Source organism: Mesoplodon densirostris, chromosome 2 (genome assembly GCF_025265405.1).
Source record: "Mesoplodon densirostris isolate mMesDen1 chromosome 2, mMesDen1 primary haplotype, whole genome shotgun sequence".
In the NCBI taxonomy this organism is placed as follows: domain Eukaryota; kingdom Metazoa; phylum Chordata; class Mammalia; order Artiodactyla; family Ziphiidae; genus Mesoplodon; species Mesoplodon densirostris.
The window spans coordinates 80,214,125-80,229,795 of record NC_082662.1 but is presented as its reverse complement, the minus strand read 5'-3'; the positions used below and the strand labels follow the sequence as shown (position 1 = coordinate 80,229,795).

Here is a 15,671-nt window from a genome sequence, read left to right as displayed (position 1 = left end):
TCACCATTTGCCAATGACATGATACTATACATAGAAGATCCTAAAGATGCCACCAGAAAACTACTAGAACTAATCAATGAATTTGGTAAGGTTGCAGGGTACAAAATTAATGCACAGAAATCTCTGGCATTCCTATACACCAACAATGAAAAATCAGAAAGAGAAATTAAGGAAACACTCCCATTTAACACTGCAACAAAAAGAATAAAATACCTAGGAATAAACCTGCCTAAGGAGGAGAAAGATGTACTCAGAAAACTATAAAACACTGATGAAAGAAATCAAAGATGACATAAACAGATGGAGAAATATATCATGTTCTTGGACTGGAAAAATCAGCACTGTGAAAATGACTATACTGCCCAAAGCAATCTACAGATTCGATACAATCCTTATCAAACTACCAATGGCATTCTTCAGAGCATTCGAACAAAAAATCTTACAATTCGTATGGAAACACAAAAGACCCTGAATAGCCAAAGCGATCTTGAGAAAGAAAAACAGAGCTGGAGGAATCAGGATCCCTGACTTCGAACTATACCACAAAGCTATAGTAACCAAGGCACTATGGTACTGGCACAAAAACAGAAATATAGATCAATGGTAGAATAGAATAGAATGCCCAGAGATAAACCCACATACATATGGGCACCTAATTTATGACAAAGGAGGCAAGAACATACAATGGAGAAAAGACAGCCTCTTCAATGAGTGGTGCTGGGAAAACTGGACAGCTACATGTAAAAGAATGAAATTAGAACACTCCCTAACACCATATGCAAAAATAAACTCAAAATGGATTAAAGACTTAAATGTAAGACCAGACACTATAAAACTTTTAGAGGAAAACATGGGAAAAACACTCTTTGACATAAACCACAGCAAGATCTTTTTTGACCCACCTCCTAGAGAAACAGAAATAAAAACAAAAATAAACAAATGGGACTTAAAAGCTTTTACAAAGCAAAGGAAACCATAACTAAGACAAAAAGACTACCTTCAGAATGGGAGAAAATATTTGCAAATGAAACAACAGACAAAGGATTAATCTCCAAAATATACAAGCAGCTAATGGAACTCAATATCAAAAAAACAAACAATTCAAATTAAAAATGGGCAGAAGAGCTAAACAGACATTTCACCAAGGAAGACATACAGATGGCCAAGAGGCACATGAAAAGATGCTCAACATCACTAATTATTAGAGAAATGCAAATCAAAACTACAATGAGGTGTCACCAACCACCAGTCAGAATGGCCATTATCAAAAAAGCTAGAAGCAATAAATGCTGGAAAGGGTGTGGTGAAAAGAGAACCCTTCTGCACTGTTGGTAGGAATGTAAATTGATACAGCCACTATGGAGAACAGTATGGATGTTCCTTAAGAAACTGAAAATACAACTACCATATGACCCAGCAATCCCACTACTGGACATATACCCTGAGAAAACCATAATTCAAAAAGAGACATGCACCACAATGTTCACTGCAGCACTATTTACAATAGCCAGGACATGGAACCAACCTAAATGTCTATCAATAGATGAATGGATAAAGAAGATGGGGCACATATATACAATGGAATATTACTCAGCCATTAAAAAGAAACAAAATTGAGTTATATGTAGTGAGGTGGCTGGACCTAGAGTTTGTCGTACAGAGTGAAATAGGTCAGAAAGAGAAAAACAAATAATGTACGCTAACGCATATCTATGGAATCTAAAAAAAACAAAAAGTACTGATGAATCTAGTTTCAGAGCAAGAATAAAGAGGTAGACAAAGAGAATGGACTTGATGACATAGGGTGGGAGGGCAAAGCTGGGATGAAGTGAGTAGCATCAACGTATATACACTACCGGATGTAAGATAGTTGGCTGGTGGGAAGCAGCAGCATAGCACAGCGAGATCGACTCAGTGTTTTGCGATGACCTAGACGGGTGGAATAGGGAGGATGGGAGGGAGGCTCAAGAAGGAGGGGATATGGGGACACGTGTATGCATATGGCTGATTCACTGTTGTGCAACAGAAACTAACACGGTATTGTGAAGTAATTATACTCCAATAAAGATTAAAAATATATATATATATACACACACACACACACATACAGAAAAGGAAACAAGGAGAGAATAAAAAAGGTAAACTAGAAAAATTCAATCAAACACAAAAGAAAGCAAAAGAATTCAGGAAAAAAAAGATTAAGACTTACAGAAAACAATTAGCAAAATGGCCGATGTAAGCTTCTTTTTTCTATAATAATGAATTTGGCTGGTTTATTTCCCTGGTTCTTAAGAGGGAGCTTTTAAACCCTTGCAATTTCCCTAAATAACTGAAAACAGGTGTTCAAACAAAAACCTGCATACAAATATTCATAGAAACACTATTCACAGTAGTCAAAAGGTGGAAACGACCTAAATGTCCATCAAACAGATAAATAAAACCAGATATATACCTGTACAACAAAGTATTACTTAGCCATAAGAAGGAATGTTACAAGAAGAATGAACCTTGAACAGTACAGAAAGTGAAAGAAGTCAGACACAGAAAGCCACATATTATATAACTCCATTTATAGGAAACATCTATAATAGACAAATCTATAGAAACAGAAAGCCAATAGTGATTGCTAGGGGTTGAAGGGAAACGGGGAATTGGGAATGACTACTTAATGGGTACTGAGTTTCCTTCTGGGGTGCTGAAAATACCCTGGAACTAGAAACTGGTTATAGTTATACAACAGAGTGGCTACACTAAATGCCTATGAGTTGTGTATTTTAAAATGGTTAAAATAATAAATTTTGTTATGTGTATCTTACCACAATATTTAAAAATTCTGTAAACACATTTTTATTCATTTATTAAACCAGAACCAGATGTAGATTAAAAATGCACGAAAAATTTTAAAACAATCAGGATGATATATGCTACGTACCTGTTAGTGCTGCTGGTTTGGATAGGGTACTATATTGGTTTTGTGTAGATATCATACTTTGACGTGGACTTAGTGTTGGTGATGCAACAAGTGAAAGCTCCTCAATAATAATACTGCTTTTGGGATGATTTTTGGGAAGTTCATTTAATCTTTGCTCTAATGAATACTTCAAAAGGTCCAACTTCTGACTTGATTCATTAAATCTTGCTTGAGCCTTAAACAGGGAAAAGACAATGGTGTCATTTAAATAGTTATATTCTTTGACTAATATATTTATAAGTTAAAATTTTTATTTAAAATTACTTCTGAAAGTGCTTTTCTGTCTGTTACTTTTCCTGAGCCAAGTAATTTCATTACATTCTTTGCACCTTCTGCTACTGCAAACTCTATCCTAAAATGATGCCTTAATTCTTCCATCCGAAGTTCAAGAGGACTTATGACAGGTTTGGCTAGAGGGGGACAAAAAAAAAAAAACTTAATTGAACCATTTATTTGACTTTCTAATACGTAGGGATTAAAACACAAGTAAAAGAAATAAATTCTTACAACATTAAAAGTTAGTTTTTTTTTTTTTTGCGGTATGCGGGCCTCTCACTGTTGTGGCCTCTCCCGTTGCGGAGCACAGGCTCCGGACGCGCAGGCCCAGCGGCCATGGCTCACGGGCCCAGCCGCTCCGCGGCATATGGGATCCTCCCAGACCGGGGCACAAACCCGTATCCCCTGCATCGGCAGGCGGACTCTCAACCACTGCACCACCAGGGAGGCCCAAAAGTTAGTTCTTAAAAGTCAATAAACACTGAAGTAATACTTAATAGACACAATGTTAAAATACAGTCTTTCATCTTAGCCATCAAAACTCAAAGATAAAAACTCAAGATAAAAAAACAGAATGCCTCCTCCTCCTTAATTTTGAACCACCACTTCTTTCCTTAAAATTTATTTAGCACTATATATGCCCATAATAATAAGAATGACAATTTATCTCTGTTCCATCACCATTATCAAAAGCCAATTCATTGGTCTGGACTGCCTGAAGAATCTGCATTCGTATCACTTCTATTTTTGTCTTGCTGTCTTGGAGCAGCTGTTGAGCTGTGCCATGGAGTTTCCGATCCTATTAAGAATAAGTTTGAAAAGGTAAGCAGATACAGAGACAAATAAACCATTTTTATAACTTCTAAGTCAGATCAAATGACATCAGCAAGTGAAAAACAAGGGTCAAAAGAATACTGTGAGCACTATAATATATATATTTGGGGTAGATACATTTATTTTGAAAAGCATCAAACTGATAGGGTGAAAAATAAGAAAAACAACTCCATTAGTTAAAAGTTAGGGAGTAAGTTATAGTGAATAAACTTCTATCATGTCTAAAGACTTCAAGAAAGGTCCTGATATAAGTGAAATAATGTTACTGTCCTACCTCCCAGTTTAGTTCCAGTAATACTGAATCACAAAAAAATTACCATTTAACGACCCACCCAAAGATGTCCATGTGGCAATACCCAGAACCTTGTGAATGTTACTTTACATGTGAAAGGGAAATTAAGATAGCAGATGGAACTGAGGTTGTTAATCACCCAACCTCAAAATACAGAGGTTATCCTGGATTATCCAGATGGACCCAATGTAATCATAAGGGTCCTTAAATGTAGAAGAGGAAGGCAGAAGAGGAGGTCACATGAGAAGAACTGGAGCCACTGTTTCTGGCTTCAAAGACAGAGGAAGAGGGCCATGAGCCAAGGAATATGGGCAGCCTCTAGAAGATGGAAAGGGTAAGGAAACGAACTTTCTCCTATGTCCTCCAGAATGTGAAATCCATTTCAGACTTCTCAATTATAAAACTGTAATGTAATAAATTTGTGTTGCTTTAAGCCACTAAATTTGTGATAATTTGATACAGCAGCCACAGAAAACTAACATAGAATTTTTTTCAAAAGTTTCATGAGAAAAGTAACAGAAGTTAATGCCATCTCCTACTTAGTTATATTAGTTGTCAAAGTCTAGTAGGCTTCAATCCACAAAAAAGAAATGATAAAACTAAGCATCAAGTTAGGAAGCACTTATTCACAAGAAAGACCAATTTTTGCATATTATTTAAGCATCTCTACTTTTATCACTGAGGCAGTCAGTATTAATCTGGAAATAAAATAGCATACAATCAACCTATATTCTCCAGAAGACTCAAAACTACCAGCTAAGAGACAAGCATCAGATGTGCAGCATCATATCAATAAATCAAACACACACAGTATATCATGACACTGAATTAAGGGGAGGATGGAGATACTTGTGATGGGAGAGACAATATGTACGAGGAAAAAAAAGTGAGCTGAAATATATCACGTTAAACACCAATACAACACATTAAAAAAGTGAGCTGATATATATCACATTAAACACCAATATAACTAGTTAAACACGTTATATACAGTGGAGGAAAAAGCAATTAGCAAATTTATGAATTTTTCTTTCATTTCTCTCCTGTTCCCATGGTCACTCATTTAGGAAAGAGTTTCTGGTCAGATTTTGTTCTTTATTAATAAAATATTTGGATTTCACATTGAGTTGGGCTTAAATAGTTACTAAGTCCCTTAAATATTCATTTACAACATGAAGCACACACACACACTATAATTTTTTTAAATTATGCTTTACCATTAAGAACACTAGCTTGAATCTGGTGTTTGTTTGAAAAGGTATATTCGTATGCTTTTATGAATATACCTATTAAACTTCCAAATTTAAAATAAAAATACTTTTTAATTCTTCCTGTTATCCAGTATTAGGAACATCAAACTGAAGATTTGAAACAACTTTTCTATTTCTCTGAGACCAGATTAGAGTAAGAGAAAAAGTTAGTATTTCAAAACTCCTAATTTAATGGGACAAATAGGTTTCTTGAAGAAACTATGTAAGCAGGGATACCATTCTCTAAAATACAGAGCTTCTGTAAGCATTAGATAAAATTAAAATTATATTGCCTAGCATATGATTGGCATTAAAATGTTATCTTTTAGAGGAATAAAAATAATGATTAATTATAGGATCTCAATGAAGTTCTAATGTAAAAGTATAAATATTTATATATGCTTTTCAATTAAGCTACTCCTTTTATTATTTTATCACTATGCGAAAAGACAGTAGTTCTGTCATTTACTTCTTTAGAAATGCCTTTCTTAACTATTTCAATTCAACGTGCAAGGAAAAGCATTTGTATTTCATTTTAAAAAGTAAATGATTTTTCCCACACAGATTTCTGGAAGATGTGCATAGATGTCAAAGTATGATAAAGGTTTTTAAAACTGACATTGGATATTACCTATCACAGGCAATTTACAGTTACTACATGTCAGTCTTATGCTTTCCAGCATTCAATGAATTTTTATTGTCAGTTTTATGCTTTCAGGCATTCAATGGATTTTTGTGTTGAGCACCTAATATGTTGAAGACAAGAGGAAAGCTAGATCCAAAGCATATGAACTGGATTATATATTAGAGAAATACTGGCTTTTATGCTAAAACTATGAGAAAATTTTTACATATATAGGTTGAACCATATGAACATGCCAATATCTGATTCTGAACTAAAAAACAGCAATTTCATATGGTTCAAACTAACAGACTAGATAAAGTTGTTAACTATTAGTAATTAGCATACTACATTCTACAAGTAATTATATTTCAAATGTACAATATTTTACAATTATAAATAAAAATAAAGTACATTTTATATTTTCAAATTATATTTTTTTACTTTATAAAAAATAACTTTTTGTTTTAAAAGTCATAGTGTGATATTGTAAATAATAAACTACACTATATACACAGCTTTCAGAAATAAATAAACCAATCATTATCTTTATTTTTCCATCACATATTTATGGCTTACTTTGCATGAATTAAATGTTGCCACATCCAGTAAAAATACAAAGATTAATCAGTTAGAATGCTACCCTATAAAACTTATAGTTTGAAGAGATACAAATATTATTATATGTAACAGAATGTTAAAAGTAGTCACAGAAAAATTCACAGGAAGATGGGATCAGTTTTAGTGGAAGGAATCCAGAAAAATTTTGTGAGCTTTTAATATAGGTAAGACTGGAATATGTCAATTTTGGAAGATCTGAGAAAGGGAGGCCTAGATAGATGGTCCAGTACTTTCAAATGAGGAAAAAGAAAAGACTTGGAAGCATTTAAAAAAAGAAAAAAAAAAGTGATACAGGCTAGAAAGAACCCCAGATATTAATAAATAGCTTAGTTTGTCATATGAATATATGAACAGGAAACATTTCTTCAGCATGTCTTATCAAGTCTTCAGAGATTATTCTGAAAACCAGTGGTACTACTTAACCATGAAATTTACATTCTAATGTTGAAAATAGAGGATAAAGAAATTGATTGTATAAATTATTATTTCAGGTAGTGGTAATGCAGTGAAAGGGATAAGGAAAGACATGGGTTGCTATTTTACATAGGATAGGAATGAAGAGCTTGCTGAAGTGGCAGCACCTGAGTAGAGATTGTAATGAAGTGAGAGAGAAAGCCATGAAAGTACTTGGGAGAAGAGCTATCTAGGCAGAGACAGTAAATGCAAAGGCCCTGAGGTAAAAGTGTCCTTGGTATGTCCAAAAGATAGCAAAGAAGTCAAGATGGCTAGAGGGTAATGAGAGAGAATGAAAGAGTTTTGGAAGATAAGTGGAAGGTAGCCAGGAGTAAATCATGTATGAACTTGCAGAATCACAGTAAGGCCTCTGGATTTTGTTCTAAAATAGCTAGAAAGCCACTGGAGGGTTTTGAACAAGCGTGTAAAAATATCTGACTTACCTTTTGAAAGGACAACTCTGGCTATAAAATGTACAGGGGTAATAATTTTATCATATAGAATTCAATAACCAGAGTTCTGAAGAGGACTATCTACTGCCAAGCTGAGTTAATCATACCTATCACTCCCCATTATGAATTACCTATCGTTGTGAAGGACACCACCATTCATCAGTCTGTTCACATAACCAATCTAAGAATCATCTTCAATTCTTCCTTCTTCCTCATATCTAGACACCACATATTTATTCTACCAAAATTGCTTGACTCTCTCTTCTTTGCTTTCGTTGCTGTTACAAGAGGCATTAAGCATGTTTAACCTGGACTACCACAAAAGCCTCCTTAAACTTGTTGCCTGTAGACTTGACCCTCTCTAATTAATTCCAAGTCTGAGGAAGAAGGATGTGAATTTTCTAAACTGTAAATCTGATCGTATATTTTCTTTGCTAAAAGTCTTTCAGCAACTCCCTACACCTTATAAGACAGAATCTCAACTGCTTAATTTTGTACAAAGTACTTTATAATCTGGTTTGTCTTTCATTATGCTACACCTCTCACTATGCTTCATTTGCTTAAAGCTCTTCTGGTGGGGAACAGAAAAAGTCCTGTTGGATTCATCTGAAGGACTTTTCCCAAATAAAATGTGTCTTTCTGGAGATTCAGATGTTACCCCAGTAGGGCATGGCCTTTCATTGAAAATAACTGCTAGAGTTGATGACTGTTACAATTAGAAGTGCATCCTACCTACCCTCAGGTATGTCAGATAAGAAACTGCCATACGAAAGCACTTCCTTAGAGCAAGCCACTCTATCCCACAGTTCCTTACCCTGTATATACTGGGCTTACCCACATCACTATCCCTAGAAAGTAATTCCTTCTTAAACTCTAAATCATCCTTCAAATCTTATACTAAGACTTTAATTATTTCTTCTGATAGTTAAGTGATTCTTCTCCACTGTGCTTCTAAGTAACTTGAACATACCACTATTATATATTGTAGTTATTTACATGTGAGATCTGCTTTTTAGATAGTGTGTCTCTTGAAAGCAGGATATTATCTGTTGAGTACCTACTACGTATAAGACACTACTTTTATAATATTCATACTCCAGAGCCCAGCATAACAGTTATCAAACTTTTAACTACATAATACCTAAATTAATATTCTACATAACTTCAATGTACAACTTTCCCTATTCTCATAAGATATACTTTGACCCTATGAGAGGTTTAAAGATGAGAAATGAAACAGTTAACGACCAAATCTTGACAACAATAACTGGCAGGCCTACCTCAGAGACTATAGCAGCTGTTAATATGCTCTGGACCTCCACTTGACCCCTTCTCAAATTAATGGATCTCCTAATCAAAAATAAAAGGTTACTGGAACTTATCTATTTGTTTTAACAGGCTTACTAGTAGCCCTGTTTATTTTGGACTTGTGGTTGTCGTAAGTTATCTATTTCCCTTTTAATACATCCATAAACCTGTTAAATTCGGGAAGGGGGGTTGTTGGTTACAGACCACTTTGAGAATACAGTGAAACTTATGGCCCTCTTATTCATCCATTTATCAATATACACACTCACTTTTCCTATAACTTCAAAGGATTCATGAACCTCTCAATCTAATCCATCAACTGTAGGCTAAAAAACCTTACTCCAGAGGTGTTTTAATTTTAAAACACTCAGCATAATATGGTGCATTCACAGTTCCAAGAACACAGTATTTGCCTTAAAAAAAGAAAAAAAGCCCCAAATAACATTTGATAAAAATGAAAAAAAAAAACAACCCAAACTAAAGGTCAATACTAAAAACAACAGAAAAACCAACTCTACCATCCCATAATAAATGTTCAAAGTTAGTGAAGTCCCATAATAAATGTTCAAAGTTAGTGAAGTAGTATACTATCAAGTATCAGATCATGTAAGTAATACATCAAGTAGGAATAAATACATTTCTCTAAAAATAATTTAGAACTTATTTTGAAATATGGCATATAATTGAACTAATTTTCATAAATAAGTTAAAAAATCTTATTTATAACATATACACATTTCTCTTTTCAGCATCTTCACAAATTTCATTTGAATGGGTACATAGGGTACTTGGCTCCAAGCAAAGATTCCTACTGTCCCCTCCAGTCCCCCCAATTTCAAATTCTTCCTAAACTTAAAAAACAAAAAGAAATACCTAAAACTTTTATTCTGAAATTACTTAAGAACTATCTATTAAAATATGGAAGAAACTGATTTGCAGAGACAAAAATCTTTAAGATAAATGAGTTGAAAGTAGAAGGGTGGATTTTATAATAAATCAACCTTTCTAAGACTTTTTGCAAATTATAAAACTGTAGAACATTAGATTGGAAAGAACCTTCATGTTAATCCAGTTCAGTTGTTCCTATCATTTTCTCTTCCACATTATATCTCAGAAAAAGGACACATTCCTATTAGTAACAAGTGTTCTCCGTAACACTGGTTTTTAATTAGGAGTTACATGCCCATACCAGATTCCCTGAGAATCCAAAGATCTAGTCCAAACAATCATTAATGATAGAACGTCTTCTCTTTTTTTTGTCCTTTCTTAATGATCTGTATGTAGTGATGGAAAACTCATTATAGCCAAAACTTTTTTAAATAAATTTTTTGTTTTAGAATAATTTTAGATTTACAGAAAAGTTGTAGTTTTCTGTGGAGAGTGGAGAGTTCCTGTGTACCCTTTACTCAGACAATTTTCTTTAAAAATTTTTTATTGATTGATTTTGATAGAAATAATTTTTAAAATAATATTTTAGAAATCTTTTGTTTCCAATTTGTTGTATTGTCAATACACAGATTTGGAGGCTAAAAAGATCTCAGAAATCCTAATACAGTGTTTAAACAGCAAAATCATGAAAAGCAGACAAACGCAAAAAATGTGGTACTAAATAGATGATGAAAAGCATACTTGTTTACAGTATAAGAGCTTAAACAAGAAGAGTATCATCTTGTTCAACATAAGCTGTGAACGTTCGCATCAGATAACTCAAATTTTTTACACCTCTGTGCATTGCCCACAAATGACTGTGAAAGTGCCACGAGTACTGATGTTGGGTTTCAAATAAATTTTATCAGGTAGGTTAATTCACACATGTGGAATCAGTGAATAACAAGGATTGACTGTATACACACATATTTATTTACTGTACTTACCTTTGAAGATCCATTTGAATACATCTGTATCATGTTCTCTGCACCTTGTTTTACTTTAAGTTCTATATCCAATTGTTTTTGTAAGGCCATCAGTCTATTATTGCTGGTGGAACAACGAGGATCACTACTGGGAGTATCTGGAGTCCTTGGGCAATCTGTAAGTTAAATAGTATATTAAAAATTATTTACTAGGACCAATTGCTGCTTAAAATTGGAAGTTAATATTTTCAAAGAATAAAGAATTACAAGGTTTGAGACAAGCTTGAATCTCCTTATGCTTACAGAAAATACAAGAATTCAAGTCAAGAAAATATTCAAGTAGAGTTCTAGGACTATCTGCCAGGGATACTACAGAAGTGACTACACTGAGTCTGAAGCTGAGTTAGATCATTGTCCAAGGTTCTTCTAACACAATTACTTTAAAATTAAATCAAATCAATTTGACTAATGTATTTAAGAATTAAACTAAATTCCCTACTTATTACCTGATTGGTTAGAGAACAAAGCATACTCAAAATTATACAAATTCTACTAAAATAATTACCTATACATAGGACTAAGGGTACTTCAAATATAATGCTAGCATTAATTAAAATAATCTAAGTGTATGCATAAAAGCCTTCACATTTTGCTTTCTACTATGATGGTAGGGCGTGTAGGAAGACCAAAAATTCAAGTCCATTACTTTTCATAAAGCATACCGTGGTGCTTCTATTTTGAAACAAAAACAAAAACTTCAAACAGAACACTCTAATTATTCTCAGTAATCCATTATTGTTGAAACACATCTAATAGTTCTACCACATATCTAAATTTCTTCATATTGAAGTTATTTTGTGTTTTATCCACACCAGGTCTCTAGATTAAAAAAAAAAAAAAAAAAAAAAAAAGCTAGAAGACTAGGGTAATAGACCTGGTTTAGTTATAAGTAGCTTGGTAATCACCAGAAAACTGCTTAAACTGCAAGTCATTTAACCTTTATGCTTCAGGGCTCCCTTCTCTCTCTAATAAAAGATGGTGTGACTATCCAATTTTAATAAATATGTTTCATATTTGGTTTTATACTTCTTTAAAAAAAGAGTCACTAGCTCAAAAACGTTTAAAAATAAGTTAACTAACTTACAAAAATACAGATGTTATGTTAGATACTGATATAAAATAATATTATTTTATCATTTACGTACTACTTTACAAGGTCTAAGTCCTGATTTAAGGGCTTTATTGACTCATTAATCCTCATAACAGCCCTGAAATAAGTATTACACCTATTATTACTGAAAAGAAGACTAGAGCACAGGGAAGTTAAGAAACTTGCCCAAAGTCATACAGGTAGTAAGTCAGTTCTGTTCCAAAGTCTAGCTTAATAATTGCTGTGCTATGCTGCCTCTTTGCCATTTAAAAGCCTTGTAAACAGCTATACTAACCGCTGTGTGTATGTGTGTATACTTACATATATAACAGTATAATTATACACACACACAAATGTGTATGTATGCATATTAATCCTTAAAATAACATTTTGAGACAGATATTATCCATACTTTACATATCAGGAAATAGGTAAAGTTACAGTTATTAACTAGGATTCAAATTCAAGAAAGGTTTCTATTGCTACTGAATTCCCAAATTACAAATGAGCTGCTCCAAAAGTTGATTTTTGTAAGTTGACATATGCTTAAAGAAAACTACTATAACAGGTAGACAAGCTTTCAGATCAGGCACACAAAAGAACTACATAACATATTGCTATGGTTGGAATGTTTGTGTACCCCCAAAATTCATACATTGAAGCTCTTACGTGAGGGTACTTGGAGGTGAGGCCTTTGGGAGGTAATTAGGTCCTAAGGGTAGTCTCCCTGTTATGCAAGGATATGGTGAGAAGACGCTGTCTACACACCAGGAAGAGGGCCATCACCATACTTCTGACCATGTTGGCACCTTAATCTCAGAGTTCTCAGCCTCCAGAACTATGAGAAATAAATTTCTGTTGTTTACGCCATCTAGTCTATGGTATTTTGTTAAAGCAGCCTAAACTAAGCATAAATAAATTCTCTCTCTCTCTCTCTCTCTCTCCTGGCTGTGCCTAGCTCTGAATCCCAGTTTTGGCACTGAGATTTAGTACAAACCATGTGATATGGGATAAATTACTTAACACCTCTGTGCCTCATTTTCCTCATCTGTTAAATAGTGAAAATAACATCTACCTCACAGGATTATTGTGACTAAATAAGTTATGTGTAAAGAGGTTAGAAAAGGCCATGGTGCATAGTAAATATCCAGTAAACAGTAACTAGTACTAGTCAGTGTACAAGTGTTAAGTATATCTCTGTTGAGTCCATAAATGAAGTGTACATTTATTGCAATGACTGAAAAGTGCATTCAGATCTGTGAACAGTTAGGTTTTCTCTCCGACTTCCTGTTTTTTTTTTTTAAACATAAATGATACAAGACTCTTGGAAGAAACTGAAATTATACAAAATTTGGTACATAGTTAATTTATAGCAAGCACATTTTTAAAAAGAACTGGAATGCATTCAGAGTAGAAGGACCTCAGCTGAGAAAAGTATGGAAATTTGTTGTCTGTAAAATACTTGATGGTGTTTAGCCTAGGGTAAAAGAAATGATTCTTGCCTAAACATTTAAACAATTGTCTATAAAAGAAGCTGTCCTCTTACTATCTCCTCACAGGGCAGAGAATTAGAACCAAAGGGTAAATGTAGTGAGTGCAAAAATTTTATCCCAGGATAAAGAGAAATTCCTTATAAAATTAAATGGTTTGCCTTAAAAAATGTAATAAAATCCCTTGTCTCTGGAAGCATTTATATAGAAGCTAGATTACAAACCATTAAGGATACTATATAAGAAATTCTTGCACATTAAAGGTTGTCCAAGATATTGAAACACCCACTGATTCTATCAGTCTGTGAACTCGTAATAATATTATAATATCTAACACTGTTTTCATGGAAAAGTATACTTTCAGTTTTAATAAGAATTTTAAGAACATAAGAAATAACACAACAGTTAAGAGTCTGGGCTCTTGAGGTCAGAATGTCTGGGTTAGAATCCTGTGATTGTTACTTATTGGTGTGATCTTGATCAGATACTTAATATGTGTTAGTTATCTAACCACAAATTGGGGGTTACTGTGAAGATAAATCCTGTACAGTGCTTAGGCTAAAGTGTAGGGCTCAATAAAACTACATGTCAGGGCTCAGTTAAGCAGCTATTTCTGCCATCTAATCTTCAAAGGAACTAACAATGGTTTGTAATATAACCTTATTTTAGAAATAAAAAAGCAAACTCAGAGAGGTTAAGTAATTTGCAACAGTCACAAAAGTATATGCCAAGCCAGAAATTTAACTTTAGAAATGTCTTGTTTTATAAAGACCACTTTTTACTCATTTAGAAATTAGAGAAACACTTTGCTGTCTTCCTTAGATTTCACCTATTTTCCCTTTCAAACTATTTTTCTTCCTTCCAGTTTTTTCTATTAAAATTTTTTAATACAATTTTTAAAGGTTACTTTCCATTTACAGTTATTACAAAATACTGGCTATTACTGGTGTTGTACAATACATCCTTGAGTCTTACACCAACAGTTTGTACCCTCCACTCCCCCACACCTATATTGTCTCTCCCACCTTCCCTCTCCTCACTGGTAACCACTAGTTTATTCTCTATATCAGTGAGTCTGCTTCTTTTATGTTATATTCACTTGTCATATTTTTTAGAGTCCACATATAAGCAATATCATACAGTATTTATCTTTCTGACTTACTTCGCTTAGCATAATGCCCTCCAAATCCATCCATGTTGCTGAAAATGGCAGAATTTTGTTGGCCATTTTTATGACTAAGTAGTATTCCATTGTATGTATATATACCACAGCTTCCTTATCCATTTATCTGTGGATAGACACTTAGGTTGTTGCCATATTTTGGCTATTGTAAACAATGCTGCTATGAACATTGGGGTGCATTCATCTTTTTGAATTGGTGTTTTTGTTTTTTTCAGATATATACCCAGGAGTGGAATTACTGGGTCATATGTATTTCTATTTTTAGTTTTTCGAGAAACCTTCGTACTGTTTGCACCAATTTACATTCCCACCAACAGTGTATAAGGCTTCCCTTTTCTCTACCTCCTTGCCAACATTTGTTTTTTGTAACTTTTTGATGATAGCCATTCTGACAGCTGTGAGGTGATACCTCTTTGTGGTTTTGGTTTGCATTTCCCTGATGATTAGCAATGTTGAGCATCTTTTCATATGGCTGTTGGCCATCTGTATTTTCTCTTTGGTAAAATGTCTATTCAGTTCTTCTGCCCATTATTTATTTATTTATTTATTTTTAATGTTGAGTTGCATGAGCTGTTTACATATGTTGGGTATTAATCCTTCATTGGGTCATATCATTCGCAAATAATTTCTCCTATTCAGTAGGTTGTCTTTTCTTTTTGTCACTGGTTTCCTTTGCTGTGCAAAAGCTTTCTGTTAGGCTCCATTTGTTTAATTTTGCTTTTATTTCCTTTATTTTAGGAGAAAGATCCAAAAAATAACTGCTGTGATTTATGTCAGTATTCTGCCTATGTTTTCTTGTAGGAGTTTTAAGGTTTTTGGACTTGCATTTAGGCCTTTAATCCATTTGGAGTTTATTTTTGTATATGGTGTTAGAGAACATCCTAATTTCATTCTTTTGCATGTAGCTGTCCAGTTT

The 15,671-nt window shown here is 33.7% G+C and overlaps 1 protein-coding gene across 5 annotated transcripts in view; it reads right to left on the bottom strand.

Moving 5' to 3' along the window:
- PKN2 (protein kinase N2) overlaps positions 1-15,671 on the bottom strand; it is a 164,159-nt gene that overhangs the window by 95,369 nt on the left and 53,119 nt on the right. For all 5 annotated transcript variants that reach the window (XM_060090065.1, XM_060090064.1, XM_060090063.1 and 2 more), the window contains 4 exons: positions 10,954-11,108; positions 3,929-4,046; positions 3,236-3,381; positions 2,933-3,146 (listed from right to left, as the gene is read on the bottom strand). In XM_060090065.1, the coding sequence (XP_059946048.1) occupies positions 2,933-3,146; positions 3,236-3,381; positions 3,929-4,046; positions 10,954-11,108 (633 nt within the window). The remainder of the gene's footprint in view (positions 1-2,932; positions 3,147-3,235; positions 3,382-3,928; positions 4,047-10,953; positions 11,109-15,671) is intronic.